The sequence below is a fragment of the Plectropomus leopardus genome, chromosome 12, assembly GCF_026936395.1.
Source record: "Plectropomus leopardus strain MGB_pleo_1.0 chromosome 12, ASM2693639v1, whole genome shotgun sequence".
Taxonomy (NCBI): Eukaryota; Metazoa; Chordata; class Actinopteri; order Perciformes; family Serranidae; genus Plectropomus; species Plectropomus leopardus.
In genome coordinates, this window is record NC_142187.1 from 36,237,501 (window position 1) to 36,255,000 (window position 17,500).

A 17,500-nucleotide genomic window follows, 5' to 3' on the forward strand; every position below is an offset into this window, starting at 1 on the left:
ATATCTAAGCCTCAGCTCACGTATCGAATCCATCAAGATGAACATCCTACCAAGGGTTTTATACCTTTTTCAGTCATTGCCCTTAGAAGCACCAGAAAAACAATTTCAAGAATGGGACAGATTATTTTCTAGATATATATGGGCTGGGAAAAAACCCAGGATACGTTATAAGATACTCCAACTTTCAAAAGAAAAAGGAGGACTAGCTCTCCCCATTCTAAAAGATTATTACAAGGCAGCCCAACTTCGGCCTTTAATTCGCTGGTGTACACCTAGTTACGAGGCCAGATGGAAAAATATTGAACAAACAATGGGAAAAGGTTTCCCAGTCAGAGCGTTAATTGGGGACCCATCACTACACAAACAACTTATCGATCAAGATAATCCATGGATCACTAATTCATTAAAGCTTCTGAGTGATGTATCAAAACAGTTCAATTTAAAAAAGACGCTCGAAGTCTTGAAATGGTTTGCTTATGACCCACAATTCACACCTAATCAACACGATCATAGATTCAAAGAATGGACCTCCTTAGGGCTTACAACATACTATTCACTAATAAATAAAGGTACGCTTAGAAGTTTCCAAGATCTCAAGGACAAATTTGGTTTACAAAACCAGGACCTATTCAGGTATATACAAATAAGAGATTATATCAGGAAAAAAATTATAAAAAATTATGAACCTGAAAATGATACCCTACAGGTATTCGTAAAAGCTTATAAAGATGAACCTAATAAGAAGATAATTTCAAAACTATACACAAGTCTTCAATCTCTTAACAAAGAAAATACATCTAATGTAAAATCAAGATGGGAAACTGAAGGTAACACCATAATTGCTCAGGAGAACTGGAAGGAAATTTTTAAACAACAATGGAAAACAAATTCTCCGCTCTGGAGAGAATATGCATGGAAAAATGTCATTCGCTATTTCTATACTCCATCAAAAGAGAACTTTTTCCAATCAGACAGACTGTTGGAGATGTTGTGGAAGCGAAGAGGCGAATCACTATCAGATATTCTGGTGTTGCCCTGCTGTGACCCCATTTTGGTTACGGGTACATCAAACTCTAGAGACTGTGTTTTCAACAAAAATAACTTTCTGTTTCAGTTTGTTGTATTTGGTGGATCTACAGGATCTGGATTGGAGGAACAAAGATAAATATCTATTGAGAATATTACTGGTGGCTTGTAAGAAATCAATAACGAAGAAATGGCTGAAGAGGGAGGCACCTAGTGTAGATGAATGGATTGATACAGTGTACAGCATCTTTGTAATGGAAAGAATCACTTTTAATTTAAGAACACAAAAAGAGGCATTTATTGATAATTGGCAAAAATGGTGTGCATTTGTCTCTACCATAAGACCGGATTTCAGGTAATTTCAATCTGTACTATCAGAATACTTATAAGTACTCATTACTTTATTTTTATTTCTTTTTTCTTGATTTCTCAACTGGAGGTATTTACCAGTCCCCCTATGTACGCTTATACTTTTTCCTTGATACTTCTATACTCATTTATAGGTCTTCATGATGATTGTTTGACTGTTTGTCTGTTTACATGTAAAATTAAAAACCAATAAAAAGTAAATGACAAAAAAAAAGAAAATATTACACATTGATTCGATTTTTTACTTTTACGAGTATTTTTTAACCATCAGTGCCAATCATAAAGATGAAATATTCTTCTTTTTTCAGAATTTTAATAACAAACACAACAGGCGAGTTAACCCTTTGAAAGCTGGAGCCGCATCACTTTTCTTGTGCTGCGTTCGGACGTCTTTCACACGCTGGTTTCATTTCTTTCAAAAACATGAGGAAAATGTCAAAGAGCAACTTAGGAGTTCATGTTTCACAAGTGGAAATAAATTAACAGATTACCGGAAAATTGGTTTTAAAAAAGCGGAAAAAGGGAAAAAAATAGATTCATAATTATCAGTATTTATTAAAGATTAATATTGGGGTCTATTTTATCCTTTATTAGAGAGGACAGATCATCAGTGTGGAGGAGGGAGAGAGAGCGGGGACGACACGCAGCAGAGGGCCTCGGGCGGGAGTCGAGCCCGAGTCTGCTGCGGCGAGGACGCCGCCGTCATCCGCTCAGCCACCGACGCTCCTGAGCTCACTGTCATATGTTTGAAATCATGTTACAAAAACCACAAATTAAATGACTTCAAGCACCTCTTTTCCAGGTCATTTCCCTCTCTGTTTTCTAAGATCATCTTTTCTTTCCTCCTTCTTTTTACTATTGATTTCTTTTTTATTGATTTATTTGTATTATTTTATTAATTTTTAAATTTCTAGGTCATTTCATTTTCTTCTTTAAATGTTCTTTTCTGTCCTCTCCGTCTTCCTTCTTCTATTTATTGACTTAGAATTTGCTTTGATTTTTTTTACTTCCATGTCATTTCCTTAGCTTTTTTTTCTCCTTCTGCTATTTAAAAATAATTTACTTTTACATTACATAACATTTTTTTTTTTTTTTTTACTAATTTTTGGGTCATTTCTTCTTTTGTTGCTTCTGATGTTTTATCAGTTTAAGACAGTAAGGTCAGGGCTGAAAGGGTTAAAGCTGCGGAGAGGTGTGTTTCAGGAGGGGGCGGGGCCTTACTTGTACACCTGCTGGCCGCAGGCGGAGCTCGTGACGGGGATGACGGCCCTCAGCCTCTGGGCGGCGTGCTCCACAAACTGCCGCTTCAGAGCGCGCTCCCTGCTGGCGTCCGTCCAGGTGAGTTTCTCGTACAGGTAGAGGAGGCCGTACAGAGACACGGACAGAGCGATGAGACGCCAGCCCACCGAACGCCACACCTGCAGTGCACGCACGCACGCACGCACACACACACACACACAGCTTTCAGTGTGTGACAGAAATGTTGGTATTTGGTAAGTTCATGTTATCAAGAGCTCATCGTCTTTAAGAATTTAAAAGGAAATTATTATTTATTGCATATTTTTAAAGAAAAAATGATTTACTTTATCGTCAGAAATTTAAAAAAAAAAAACACTTTTGGCGACTTCTTTCTTTTTTTTTCTTTTGGTAATTTCTAAAGAAAATAATTACATTTTTTGTTCTTGCACATTTTTGGTGATTTTAAAAGAATTTGCACTTGGCAGTTTTTCCAAAAATGATCCGTAAGATTGGAAACTCTCTCGTCCTTTATTGAGGCTGAAACTGAACATTTTCTTGTAAATGACGGAAATAATCATCAGATTTGAGTGTTTATACATAAATACATGTTTTGACCTTCATCCCTCAGCAGTCTTTATACTACTGATTGTTTTTTACTGGTTACTGTTTCTGCTTTTTGTTGTTGTTTACGGACTAAACGAAGAGTAAAGAAGGAAAAGACGCACCACTCCACCGATCACCAGCACCGTCATGGACGCCCGGGACGTGACGGAGACCAGACCTGTCGCTATGGAAACCACCATCTCATCCTTATAGGTGGAGCTCTCCTGCAGAGAACAAAGGTGTTTTCAGTTAGTGTCACACACACGCGTGTTTATGTCATCACTCGTCTTCATTTTCTGTCTAAAACATTTATCAGCGTTATTCAAATGATCATTATTATTATTGTTGACTTATTAATTCGACCTGCAAATTCCTCAATTTAACACAGAAACATAATCAGGAGCGTCATATCCGAATCGTAACGTGTTTCTGTGTAAACGTCTGTTTATTACGTTCCATCTGTTTGTTCCGTCACACCAACAACATGTAAACAAACAAACAGCGTCCAAACATTTTCCAGGACATTTCCAGGACATTTCCATGACTTTGAGGCAAATTTCAAAGACCACACATTCTCTGAAATGACCACCTTAAAAACATTTTGGCGATTTTTCTTTATTTAAAAATTTGCAGCAATTTTTTAAAGCAAACATTTTGGTATTTTTAAAAATATTTTAATTTTGGTGATTTCTGATCTCAAAAAACCCAAATGTTTGCAGTTTTTCATTTCTTTAAAGTTTTATTTGAAAATCACAGCAATCACCATTTTTTCATTGCAGATTTTTAAAGAAAAAAAAATTCTAAAATTTTGTTTCGGCAATTTTTTAAAAATTTTGGGCGATTTTTAAAGAAAATATTTTGGCGATATTCAAAAGTCTTTTATTCTTACTACTACTTATTAAAGAAACAATGTAAGCGATTTTTTTTCCTTAAAATTTTTGGTAATTTATTACGAAAACAGTTTTGTTAAAGATCAGACCAGAAACTGCAAAAACCAAAATTATTGTTGGATTTTTAAATTTTTTAAAACGGTGCTTGAACACATTATGTGTTATTATATGGGTTTATGAAACAAACTTCCAGGACTTTTCCAAAACTTCCAGGGTATCTCTAGTTTTCCTTTCTCAGGCCTGGAAACGAATATTTGCAGAGTTCACGATTTTCTCGGGTTTTCACGACCGTACGAACTCGAATAAATCAAGAAAAACACAAACTCATATCAGCGTCGTGATGTCAACACCTGCAGTCGCGGGTCGGAGCCGCTCAGCGCTCGCTTGGCGTTGGCGGCGCCGATGAAGCGGGTGACGAGGGCGGTCCAGCCCAGAGAAAACTGGAACTCGATGTTTTCTCGGAAGTCGGCGCAGAGGGCGACGAGGCCGAGGTCGTAGGTCAGGTCAAAGGAGGACGAGGGAGCGGACAGCTGCTCCTGGACGGGCGCAGACAGCAGGGGACGGACGCTGTCTGAGGACGGAGAGTGACATCATCACACGTCTGTGACCAGACACCACGTGAGGAGAGCGAGGGGACGTACCGATCATGTGTCTCTGAGCGTCTCTGATGTCCCTGAGGACGCTGACGGAGCAGCGATGAGACAAACTGCCGACCATCCGCTCCTCCACGTGCTGCAGCAGCTTCTGAGGACGCCGCAGACACGTCACTGGGCCACATCTACGTCTGTCAGGTCTACGTCTGTCAGGTCTACGTCTGTCAGGTCTACGTGTGTCAGGTCTACGTCTGTCAGGTCTACGTGTGTCAGGTCTACGTCTGTCAGGTCTACGTCTGTCAGGTCTACGTCTGTCAGGTCTACGTCTGTCAGGTCTACGTCTACCAGGTCTACGTCTGTCAGGTCTACGTCTGTCAGATCTACGTCTGTCAGGTCTACATCTACCAGGTCTACGTCTGTCAGGTCTACGTCTGTCAGATCTACGTCTACCAGGTCTACGTCTACCAGGTCTACGTCTACCAGGTCTACGTCTACCAGGTCTACGTCTGTCAGGTCTACGTCTGTCAGGTCTATGTCTGTCAGGTCTACGTCTGTCAGGTCTACGTCTGTCAGGTTTGTGTGTGTCTCATGGTCTTGTAGAGCTCCAGAGTTTCCTCTGTGTGTGTGTGTGTGTGTGTGTGTGTGTGTGTGTGTGTGTGAGTGAGTGTGTGAGTGTGTGAGTGAGTGTGTGTGTGTGTGTGTGAGTGAGTGTGTGAGTGTGAGTGTGTGTGTGTGTGTGTGTGTGTGTGTGTGTGTGTGGGTGTGTGTGTGTGTGTGTGTGTGTGTGTGTGTCTCACGGTCTTGTAGAGCTCCAGAGTTTCCTGTGTGGGGTTGAAGTCAGCTCTGAACTCCTCCACCAGGACAGGAAGTGAGCGGATCTGATCGGACAGCGCCGTCCCCACCTGACCAATCAGACGTCAGTGTCTCACAGAATGTTTTGGTAATTTTAAAAGAACACATTCAGGTTTGTGCAGGAAGGAAATTTCAAGGATTCAAGGATGTTTGGAGGATTTGGGGAGCTTTTTATGATTCTAGGACATTTCTCAGATTTTGGGACATTTCTAGGATTTTAGGACATCAATGTCTCAGCTGTGTCCTCTGTCGGGGCTGTTGGGCACCGTCCTCTGGCTCTGGCTGTTTTATGTCTCTGACACCTTATGGAGACTAAAAGGACAAAAACTTCACAGAGTCACTTTATTCTTACTGTACATTAGAAAATGTTTAGGGGTCATTGGGGGTTGACTGATGTAGAGAGGCCACAGTGGACTCTGTGGACTGAGACTCTGTGGACTGAGACTCTCTGTGGACTGAGACTCTGTGGACTGAGACTCTGTGGACTGAGACTCTGTGGACTGAGACTCTGTGGACTGAGACTCTGTGTGGACTGAGACTCTGTGGACTGAGACTCTGTGGACTGAGACTCTGTGTGGACTGAGACTCTGTGGACTGAGACTCTGTGGACTGAGACTCTGTGTGGACTGAGACTCTGTGGACTGAGACTCTGTGGACTGAGACTCTGTGGACTGAGACTCTGTGTGGACTGAGACTCTGTGGACTGAGACTCTGTAGGAGTGGGTGGGTGGAGTCTCACCTTGGCAGTGACATCATCGGTCAGAGTCTTGATCCGCTCTTTGACGCTGTCGCTCAGACGGTTAATCTGTCCCCTGACGAAGTCCAGCCGGTCCCTCTGCTCCTCGCGCTCCTCCAGGCAGCAGATCCTGTCGGGGGTCAGAGGTCACAGGTCAGGCGCTCCAGGAAAAAACGACTCTGTGCGTGAGTGTTATTGAACAGGAAGTGTCACTGACTTCCTGTCTGCGGAGGCGATGTTGATGGCGTCCATCACGGCTTTGATGGCCTCGGTGATCTGCCACGCCCTCACGGTGTGCTGCTCAAACTTCGTCTTCACCGCAGACTGAGAGATGAACTCCTGCAGAGTCACAGCGCTGCTCAGACTCACACACACAGAGCACTCACACACACAGAGCACTCACACACAGAGCACTCACACACACACACAGAGCACTCACACACACAGAGCACTCACACACACAGAGCACTCACACACACAGAGCACTCACACACAGAGCACTCACACACAGAGCACTCACACACACAGAGCACTCACACACACAGAGCACTCACACACACAGAGCACACACACACAGAGCACACACACACAGTACTCACACACACACAGAGCACTCACACACACAGAGCACTCACACACACACAGAGCACTCACACACACAGAGTACTCACACACACACACAGCACTCACACACACAGAGCGCACACACACAGAGCACTCACACACACACAGAGCACTCACACACAGAGCACTCACACACACAGAGCACTCACACACACACACAGAGCACTCACACACAGAGCACTCACACACACAGAGCACTCACACACACAGAGCGCACACACACAGCACTCACACACACACAGAGCACTCACACACACAGAGCGCACACACACAGCACTCACACACACACAGAGCACTCACACACACAGAGCACTCACACATACAGAGCGCACACACACACACAGAGCACTCACACACACACAGAGCACTCACACACACAGAGCACTCACACACAGAGCACTCACACACACAGAGCACTCACACACACACAGAGCACTCACACACACACAGCACTCACACACACACAGAGCACTCACACACACACAGAGCACTCACACACACACAGAGCACTCACACACACACAGAGCACACACACACACAGAGCACTCACACACACAGAGCACTCACACACACAGAGCACTCACACACAGAGCGCACACACACAGAGCACTCACACACACACACAGCACACACACACACACACACACAGCACTCACACACACAGAGCACTCACACACACAGAGCACTCACACACACACACACAGCACACACACACACACACACACAGAGCACTCACACACACACACACAGAGCACTCACACACACACAGAGCACTCACACACACACAGAGCACTCACACACACACACACAGCACTCACACACACACAGAGCACTCACACACACAGAGCACTCACACACACAGAGCACTCACACACAGAGCACTCACACACACACAGACCACTCACACACACACACACACAGAGCACTCACACACACACACAGAGCACTCACACACACACAGAGCACACACACACAGAGCACTCACACACACAGAGCACTCACACACACACAGAGCACACACACACACACACACACAGAGCACTCACACACAGAGAGCACTCACACACACACAGAGCACTCACACACACACACACAGCACTCACACACACACACACACACAGATCACCCACACACACACACACACACACACAGAGCACTCACACACACAGAGCACTCACACACACACAGAGCACTCACACACACAGAGCACTCACACACACACAGCACACACACACACACACACACGCACACTCACACAGAGCACACACACACACAGCGCACACACACACAGAGCACTCACACACACACAGAGCACTCACACACACACAGAGCACTCACACACACAGAGCACACACACACACACACACACACACACTCACACACACACACACACACACACACACAGACTCTCACACACACACACACACACACACACACACACACACACACACACACACACACACACACACACACACAGCGCTCACACACAGATTTAATCAAGACTTTTCCAGGACTTTTCCAGGACTGTCAGGTGAATTTTAAAGACCAAACATTCTCTGAATCATCGATGTTCTTTATCGGTTCTTGTTCATCACGTTCTGAAGAGCTTTTAAATATATTTTCTTTAAAACAAGAAAGAATCCAGAAGAGGTCGGAGCTGAACATTTAAATCTGTTAAAGGGGTGTGTGTGTGTGTGTGAGCACTCTGTGTGTGTGTGTGTGTGAGCGCTCTGTGTGTGTGTGTGTGTGTGTGTGCTGTGTGTGTGTGTGTGAGCGCCTGTGTGTGTGTGTGTGTGAGCGCCTGTGTGTGTGTGTGTGTGTGTGTGAGCGCTCTGTGTGTGTGTGTGTGTGAGCGCTCTGTGTGTGTGTTTGTGTGTGAGCGCTCTGTGTGTGTGTTTGTGTGTGAGCGCTCTGTGTGTGTGTGTGTGTGTGTGTGTGTGTGGGTGTGTGTGTGTGTGTGTGTGAGCGCCTGTGTGTGTGTGTGTGTGAGTGCTGCGTGTGTGTGTGTGTGTGAGCGCTCTGTGTGTGTGTGTGTGTGTGAGCGCTCTGTGTGTGTGTGTGTGTGTGAGCGCTCTGTGTGTGTGTGTGTGTGTGTGTGTGCTCTGTGTGTGTGTGTGTGTGTGTGTGTGAGCGCTGTGTGTGTGTGTGTGTGAGTGCTTGGTGTGTGTGTGTGTGTGTGTGAGCGCTCTGTGTGTGTGTTTGTGTGTGAGCGCTCTGTGTGTGTGTGTGAGCGCTCTGTGTGTGTGTGTGTGTGTGTGAGCGCTCTGTGTGTGTGTGTGTGTGTGTGTGTGAGCGCTGTGTGTGTGTGTGTGTGTGAGCGGTCTGTGTGGGTGTGGTGTGTGTGTGTGTGTGTGTGTTCTGTGTGTGTGTGTGTGTGTGTGAGCGCTCTGTGTGTGTGTGTGTGTGTGAGCGCTCTGTGTGTGTGTGCGCTGTGTGTGTGTGTGTGTGTGTGCGGTGTGTGTGTGTGTGTGTGTGTGTGAGCCGCCTGTGTGTGTGAGCCTGTGTGTGTGTGTGTGTGAGCGCTGTGTGTGTGTGTGTGTGTGTGTGTGAGCGCTGTGTGTGTGTGTGTGTGAGCGCTCTGTGTGTGTGTGTGTGTGTGTGTGTGTGTGTGTGTGTGAGTGCGCTGCGTGTGGGTGTGTGTGTGTGAGCGCTCTGTGTGTGTGTGTGTGTGAGTGCTCTGTGTGTGTGTGTGTGTGCGCTCTGTGTGTGTGTGTGTGTGTGTGTGAGCGCTCTGTGTCCGTGTGTGAGCGCTTTGTGTGTGTGCTCTGTGTGTGTGTGTGAGCGCTCTGTGTGTGTGTGTGAGCGCTCTGTGTGTGTGTGTGTGTGTGTGTGTGAGCGCTGTGTGTGTGTGTGTGAGTGAGCGCTCTGTGTGCGTGTGAGCGCTCTGTGTGTCTGTGTGTGAGCGCTCTGTGTGTGTGTGAGCGCTCTGTGTGTCTGTGTGTGTGAGCGCTCTGTGTCCGTGTGTGAGCGCTCTGTGTGTGTGCTCTGTGTGTGTGTGTGAGCGCTCTGTGTGTCTGTGTGTGAGCGCTCTGTGTGTGTGTGTGTGTGTGTGTGAGCCCTCTGTGTGTGTGTGTGTGTGTGAGCCTGTGTGTGTGTGTGTGTGTGTGTGTGAGCGCTCTCTGTGTGTGTGTGTGTGTGTGTGAGTGCTGTGTGTGTGTGTGTGTGTGTGTGTGTGTGCTGTGTGTGTGTGTGTGTGAGTGCTGTGTGTGTGTGTGTGTGTGTGTGTGTGTGTGTGTGTGTGTGTGTGTGTGTGTGTGTGTGTGAGCGCTCTGTGTGTGTGAAACTTCAACGTTTCCAAAACTTTCTGGGTAAACTTCAGTTCACAAGCCTGGAAAAGTTTTAGAAAATTCTCTTTGCAGCTTCCATGACGTATCCAGTTTTAATAATCACAGGAACTGTGCACATTACTTGGCGCAGCTCCGCTCTGCTGCAGAAAACTACAAAAAAGGTTTTACCTCAAACGTCCTCTCAAACATCTGGAACTCTCTCAGCCTCTCCTGGAAACCTTCAGCCAGAGCGCCACCTGCAGGACGACGCACGCTCAATTATTTCACGGAAACTGTCGACTTCGTGGAGAGAAACACCCTGATTACATATACACAGAGGGACCGATATATATGATATATTTCATCTTGCTCTCTGATCAAAACATGAATATAAATAAAGGTATTTCAAATTTATCTCTGTATAGGTTTAGAATAATCTTATCGTGACTGTGTGAGGAATGATTTGATAACTGGGAGTAAAATCATCTGTGGACACTCTGAGCCATCAGCTGTCTCTCCTGTGTCTGTGTGATGAGGACGCTCGTCCCCCGGCTGTCCCTCACCTGTCTCACCTGTCTCGGGCATGCCCTGCGCTCGCTGCATCCTGGAGTTCAGGACCTCTTTGGCCGAGACGAAGAAGATCCTCCCCGGAGCCTCGTCCAGACCGACCACCTTCAGCTCCTCCGCCAGGAAGCTCACACAGCGGTCCAGGTGCTGCTTCCTCACCTGGAGGGGGTGGGGGGCTTTTTTATGGTGCTTTTCTACATCGTACTGGCTCTACTCTACTCTACTCTACTCTACTCTAGTCTAGTCTAGTCTGGACTACTCTACTCTACTCTACTCTACTCTACACTACTCTCGTGTAGAGTAGAGTAGAGTAGAGTAGAGTAGAGTTGTGTAGAGTAGTGTAGAGTAGAGTAGAGTAGTGTAGTGTAGAGTAGAGTACAGTAGATTAGAGTAGAGTAGTGTAGTGTAGAGTAGAGTAGTGTAGAGTACAGTAGATTAGAGTAGAGTAGAGCAGAGTAGAGTAGTGTAGAGTAGAGTAGTGTAGTGCAGAGTAGAGTAGTGTAGTGTAGAGTAGTGTAGAGTACAGTAGATTAGAGTAGAGTAGTGTAGAGTAGAGTAGAGTAGAGTAGAGTAGAGTAGAGTAGTGTAGTGTAGTGTAGAGTAGAGTAGAATAGAGTAGTGTAATGTAGAGTACAGTGGATTAGAGTAGAGTAGTGTAGAGTAGAGTAGAGTAGAGTAGTGCAGTGTAGTGTAGAGAAGAGTAGAGTAGAGTAGTGTAGAGTAGAGTAGAGTAGTGTAGTGTAGAGTAGAGTAGAGTAGAGTAGTGTAGAGTAGAGTAGTGTAGTGCAGAGTAGAGTAGTGTAGAGTACAGTAGATTAGAGTAGAGTAGTGTAGAGTAGAGTAGAGTAGAGTAGTGTAGTGTAGTGTAGAGTAGAATAGAGTAGTGTAATGTAGAGTACAGTGGATTAGAGTAGAGTAGTGTAGAGTAGATTAGAGTAGTGTAGTGTAGTGTAGTGTAGTGTAGTGTACAGTAGAGTAGAGTAGAGTAGAGTGGTGTAGTGTAGAGTGGGGTAGAGTGGGGTAGAGTGGGGTAGAGTGGTGTGAAGTAGGTAGTGGTGTGTAGTGTAAAGTAGAATAGTGTAGTGTAGAGTAGAGTAGAGTAGTGGAGAGTAGAGCAGAGTAGAGTAGTGCAGTGTAGTGTAGAGTAGAGTAGTGTAGTGTAGTGTAGAGTAGAGTAGAATAGAGTAGTGTAATGTAGAGTACAGTGGAGTAGAGTAGAGTAGGGTAGGGTAGAGTAGAGAGTAGAGAGTAGAGTAGAGTAGAGTAGTGTAGTGTAGAGTGGAGTAGAGTAGAGTAGGGTAGGGTAGGGTAGGGTAGAGTAGAGTAGAGTAGAGTAGTGTAGTGTAGAGTAGAGTAGTGGAGAGTTGAGCAGAGTAGAGTAGTGCAGTGTAGTGTAGAGTAGAGTAGTGTAGTGTAGTGTAGAGTAGAGTAGAATAGAGTAGTGTAATGTAGAGTACAGTGGATTAGAGTAGAGTAGAGTAGAGTAGAGTAGTGTAGTGTAGAGTAGAGTAGAGTAGTGTAGAGTAGAGTAGAGTAGAGTAGTGTAGTGTAGAGTAGAGTAGAGTAGTGTAGAGTAGAGTAGTGTAGTGTAGTGTAAAGTAGAATAGTGTAGTGTAGAGTAGAGTAGAGTAGTGGAGAGTAGAGTAGAGTAGAGTAGTGTAGTGTAGTGTAGAGTAGAGTAGAGTAGAGTAGTGTAGTGTAGAGTAGAGTAGAGTAGAGTAGTGTAGTGTAGAGTAGAGTAGAGTAGAGTACAGTAGATTAGAGTAGTGTAGAGTAGTGTAGAGTAGAGTAGAATAGTGTAGTGTAGAGTAGAGTAGAGTAGTGGAGAGTAGAGCAGAGTAGAGTAGAGTAGAGTAGAGTAGAGTAGTGGACTGGAGGGGAGAGGAGAGGAGGAGAGGAGAGGAGAGGAGAGGAGGAGAGGAGAGGAGAGGAGGGTAGGGTAGTGCAGAGTAGAGTAGAGTAGAGTAGAGTAGTGTAGAGTAGAGTAGAGTAGTGTAGAGTAGAGAGTAGAGTAGTGTAGAGTAGAGTAGTGTAGTGTAGAGTAGAGTAGAGTAGTGTAGAGTAGAGTAGAGTAGAGTAGTGTAGAGTAGAGTAGAGTAGAGTAGTGTAGTGTAGAGTAGAGTAGAGTAGAGTAGTGTAGAGTAGAGTAGTGTAGTGTAGAGTAGAGTAGAGTAGAGTAGAGTAGGGTAGGGTAGGGTAGAGTAGAGTAGTGTAGAGTAGAGTAGAGTAGAGTAGAGTAGTTTAGTGTAGAGTAGAGCTGGTTCCATGTAGTGGAAAAGCGCCATTAGTTCCCATTAACTGGTCACATCCCTGTTCCCTTTAACTGGGCTGTACCCAGTTCCCCTTAAATAGGCCCACCCAAGTTCCCATTAACTGGTCACATCCCAGTTCCTTTTAACTGGTGGATCTGAGGTTAAACTGTACGGTGGCCCTGAGGGTCAACACAGCGTTTCAGAAAACACAACACTTTACAGAACAAAATTTTTGAAAACAAAATAACATTTAAAAAAACACCTCAACATCTCAGAAAACACCTCAACATTTAAAAAAACACCTCAACATCTCAGAAAACACCTCAACATTTAAAAAAACACCTCAACATCTCAGAAAACACCTCAACATTTAAAAAAACACCTCAACATCTCAGAAAACACCTCAACATTTAAAAAAACACCTCAACATCTCAGAAAACACCTCAACATTTAAAAAAACACCTCAACATCTCAGAAAACACCTCAACATTTAAAAAAACACCTGAACATCTCAGAAAACACCTCAACATTTAAAAAACACCTCAACATCTCAGAAAACACTTGACATTTGGTGAAAGTAGAAAAGGTACTGTTGGACAGTGATTTCTTGTGTCTGATGGGATGCGCCTTCTGTCAGTTCTTCTTCTGTCTGATTCTCGACTGCTGCGTCTCACAGGTCGGGAATAAAAGACAAAACACAACTTTATTTTTTCCTGAAGGGAAACTGCAGTGCAGCAGTCTGCAGTGTGAACAGCTGCTATCCGCTGACTTTCTGTCAAACTCACGGCCCACGAGACGCCTGCAGCCCTGAAGTCTTGTTTTCTGAGATGTGGGCGTGTTTTCTAAGATGCTGAAGTATTTTCTGAAATGTTTAAGTGTTTTGGGAAGTACAGTCTTGTGTCTATAGACCCCCAGGACCCCCTTAAAACTGTGTTCATACACACACACACACACACACACACACACACTGACCTCCTCGATGTAGTCTGGTTCGCTCACTGAAGCGTCCCATCTGTTGTGGAGGATGAAGATATTCGGTTTGGAGATTCTCTCGCTGACTTTGTGGAAGAAAAGTTTCTCCTGCAGACAGAAAAGAAAAACATTCAGATTCAAAACATTTGTGTTGATGTTAATAATAACAATAATAATAACAATAATAATAATGATAATAATGATAATAATAAACCTATTGAGTAATATTATCCGTTATTTATCATGTTATTGGAAACACGTGGCTCTGTCACCGTGTTCATGAGCGTCGACTCAGCGTTTCCCACCAGAACGAAGACGTCGGCGTCCAAACAGAATTTATCGATCCAGCTGTCCAACTCCAGAGTGACATCGGTGCCGGGGCTGGGTCAGGGGTCAGGGGTCAGGGGTCAGGGTATTTTTATCATTCTGCTGGTTTAGCTGCTGCTCTCACATTTTGACTTCAAGCATGTCTGTGTGTGTGTCTGCTGTGTGTGTGTCTGCTGTGTGTGTGTGTCTGCTGTGTGCGTGTGTGTGTGTCTGCTGTGTGCGTGTGTGTGTGTCTGCTGTGTGTGTGTGTGTGTGTCTGATGTGTGTGTGTCTGCTGTGTGTGTGTGTGTGTGTGTCTGTGTGTGTCTGCTGTGTGTGTGTGTGTGTGTGTGTCTGCTGTGTGTGTGTGTGTCTGCTGTGTGTGTGTGTGTGTGTGTGTGTGTGTGTGTGTGTCTGCTGTGTGTGTGTGTGTGTGTGTGTCTGCTGTGTGTGTGTGTGTGTGTGTGTGTGTCTGCTGTGTGTGTGTGTGTGTGTCTGCTGTCTGCTGTGTGTGTGTGTGTGTGTCTGCTGTGTGTGTGTGTGTGTGTGTGTCTGCTGTGTGTGTGTGTGTGTGTGTGTGGGTGGGTGGGTGTGTGTGTGTGTGTGGGTGTGTGTGTGTTTCGTGTGTGTGTGTGTGTGTGTGTGTGTGTCTGCTGTGTGTGTGTGTGTGTGTGTGTGTGTGTGTGTCTGCTGTGTGTGTGTGTGTGTGTGTGTGTCTGCTGTGTGTGTGTGTGTGTGTGTGTGTGTGTGTGTGTGTGTGTGTGTCCGGTGTGTGTGTGTGTGTGTGTGTGTGTGTGTGTGTGTGTGTCTGGTGTGTGTGTGTGTGTCTGCTGTGTGTGTGTGTGTGTGTGTGTCTGCTGTGTGTGTGTCTGCTGTGTGTGTGTGTGTCTGCTGTGTGTGTGTGTGTCTGCTGTCTGCTGTGTGTGTGTGTGTGTGTCTGCTGTGTGTGTGTGTGTGTGTGTGTGTGTGTGTGTGTGTGTGTGTCACCTGTCCATCAGCACCAGGTCGTCTCTCAGCAGGGTGCAGCGACTTTTAGGCCACATGACCTTCACCAGACTGCCAGAGTCCAGAGTGGGATCCATGTGGAGAGCATGAGCCAACTGGTTCACCGTCTGAGGAGGAGCAGGAGGAGGAGGAGAGAGAGGAGAGAAAGAGAGAGGAGGAGGAGAGAGACAGAAAAGGAGCAGGAGGAGGAGAAGGAGGAGAGAGAGGAGAGAGAGGAGAAAGACGAGAGAGGGAGAGACAGAGGAGGAGCAGGAGGAGGAGAAGGAGGAGAGAGAGAGAGACAGAGGAGGAGCAGGAGGAGGAGAAGAGAGAGCAGGAGGAGGAGGGGGAGAAAGAGGAGAGAGAGGGAGGAGAAGAAGGAGGAGAGAGGAGGAGCAGGAGACTGCAGGTTATGATGGAGGCGTGTGATTGGTGGATAGAGCAGCAGATTTAAAGGGACAGTCCACCACGTTCAGACCAGCTCAGTGTGTCTCTGCTGGTGTCCAACTGGTGGTTCTGTCCCTTTGAGGCGTCTGTGTGGACGTACGGAGACGCTCCTCCTCTCATTGGACGCCTCGGTGGTGAGGTAGGCCTCGTCGCCGTCGGTGCCCTCCACCCTCAGGAAGCAGTTGGTGGTGTGTCCGATGCCACTGGGCAGCACGCGGTCCCTCAGCATGGCGTTGATGACGGTACTCTTCCCGTTACTCGTCCTGCAGCACAGACGCACGTCACGTGACATCACATCCTCACGGCTTCAGATTTACCAAAACATCTCCGGGACTCTGAGGCACATTTTAACGACCAAGCATCATCTGTGACGCCACTGATCTTTATTTATCTTCTTTATCAAATTTTTGGTGATCTGGGTGATTTTTTTTCTCTTTAAACATTTTTGGCGATTCAAGGAAAAAAAAAAGGCCAATTTATTCTTTCAAAAAACAAACAAAAAGGTCATTTCCTTTTTCTTAAAAAAAAGAAATTACACAAATATCAGCCAATAATTGTCTATGGCTTCTCCCTGTTCCCAACTTTCATGATAAAATCAGCTGTTAAAAACCAAATGTAAACTGTAACTGTTGATTTTGGGAGTGGGGGTGCATGTTAATCAGAGTCAGTAAGGAAGCTGGTTCATTAAAATGAAATGGCTTATGGAGAAGGGGCGGGACTTAAGCAGTTTGTTCTTGTCACTGCTTTTCCAAAATATTAATATAAAGTCGTCGTGTGTTTGACCGTTTCTTCGGCTTTACGTTTTTCATTTTCTGTAAAAATTGCTTTTTTTATGTCTGTCTGCTTGTTTGTAAAATCATTTCTGTATTTTCGTTTTAACGTGTTTGAAATAAATCAAATCAAAGTGTCGATCAGCTCTGGCTCTGATTCAGCCGCAGCGCTCTGACGTCGTCGAGTCGCCGCGGCTCAAACACACAAACTAACACGAAGTCAGAGATCAGAGGAGAAGCAACGTGTGAAGAGCTGCTGTTTCATCATCAGCCGGCAGAGAAACACGTGGGAACGTTTCCTCCTCGTCACGAGTCAGTTTGACAGATAAAGTTTATCTGAGCTCGCCGTCTGTTTGTGGGCTGGAATCAAACTCGTGTCACTGAGCATTTGTTCTTCTGTCGGCCCGGAGTTCAGTAAACTCAGCTGTTAATGACAGAGTGATAAAGTCTATATCTCACCTGAAAAAAAACAACGCTGAAATACTCTGGTTTTTTTAATTTGTTTTTTATTTTTCAGTTATTTTTATTTGATTACTGTATTGATCATTTTAGTTGTCTTACAGCATGAGACACATCACAGTATACTATATCGAAAAAAATGTGCAAAACATCATCATTTAGCATGTTGAAAAAATGGCTGAAAACGACATTTCAGCTTGTAGAGACGCGTCATAGCATACAAAGCTCAAAAAACAGCCGAAAATGTCATAATATAGCATGTGGTTGTCTGTTACAAGCTTTATTCCCGTTAAACTCTCAGGTTAGGCTGAGCGATAACACGATATCAACCGCGAAATAACTTTTCCTCGATTGAAATATGAGACGTAGTCGATAGAATGTGGATAGAACTCATTCCAGCCGCGTTCTGACAGACAACACGAACAGCCGATGATCATAAGAATAGAGACGCGGCGAACCAAACGCAGTGAAGGACTTTGACTGTCGAACAGCTGAGTGTTTGACAGCCACAGCATTTCATCATGGCTCATGGTCTGACAGCAGCG

The 17,500-nt window shown here is 45.2% G+C and overlaps 1 protein-coding gene across 4 annotated transcripts in view; it reads right to left on the reverse strand.

The window, feature by feature from the left end:
- Positions 1-17,500, reverse strand: part of mfn1a (mitofusin 1a) — a 25,749-nt gene that overhangs the window by 1,582 nt on the left and 6,667 nt on the right. For 3 of the 4 annotated variants that reach the window (XM_088086035.1, XM_088086033.1, XM_088086034.1), the window contains exons 5-17: positions 15,827-15,989; positions 15,283-15,407; positions 14,262-14,370; positions 13,990-14,097; positions 10,762-10,924; positions 10,388-10,455; positions 6,526-6,647; positions 6,312-6,438; positions 5,518-5,622; positions 4,769-4,871; positions 4,478-4,698; positions 3,360-3,461; positions 2,617-2,813 (exon numbers count right to left, since the gene is read on the reverse strand). In XM_088086035.1, the coding sequence (XP_087942161.1) occupies positions 2,617-2,813; positions 3,360-3,461; positions 4,478-4,698; positions 4,769-4,871; positions 5,518-5,622; positions 6,312-6,438; positions 6,526-6,647; positions 10,388-10,455; positions 10,762-10,924; positions 13,990-14,097; positions 14,262-14,370; positions 15,283-15,407; positions 15,827-15,989 (1,713 nt within the window). The remainder of the gene's footprint in view (positions 1-2,616; positions 2,814-3,359; positions 3,462-4,477; positions 4,699-4,768; positions 4,872-5,517; positions 5,623-6,311; positions 6,439-6,525; positions 6,648-10,387; positions 10,456-10,761; positions 10,925-13,989; positions 14,098-14,261; positions 14,371-15,282; positions 15,408-15,826; positions 15,990-17,500) is intronic. The other variant, XM_088086036.1, reaches the window with a different exon arrangement.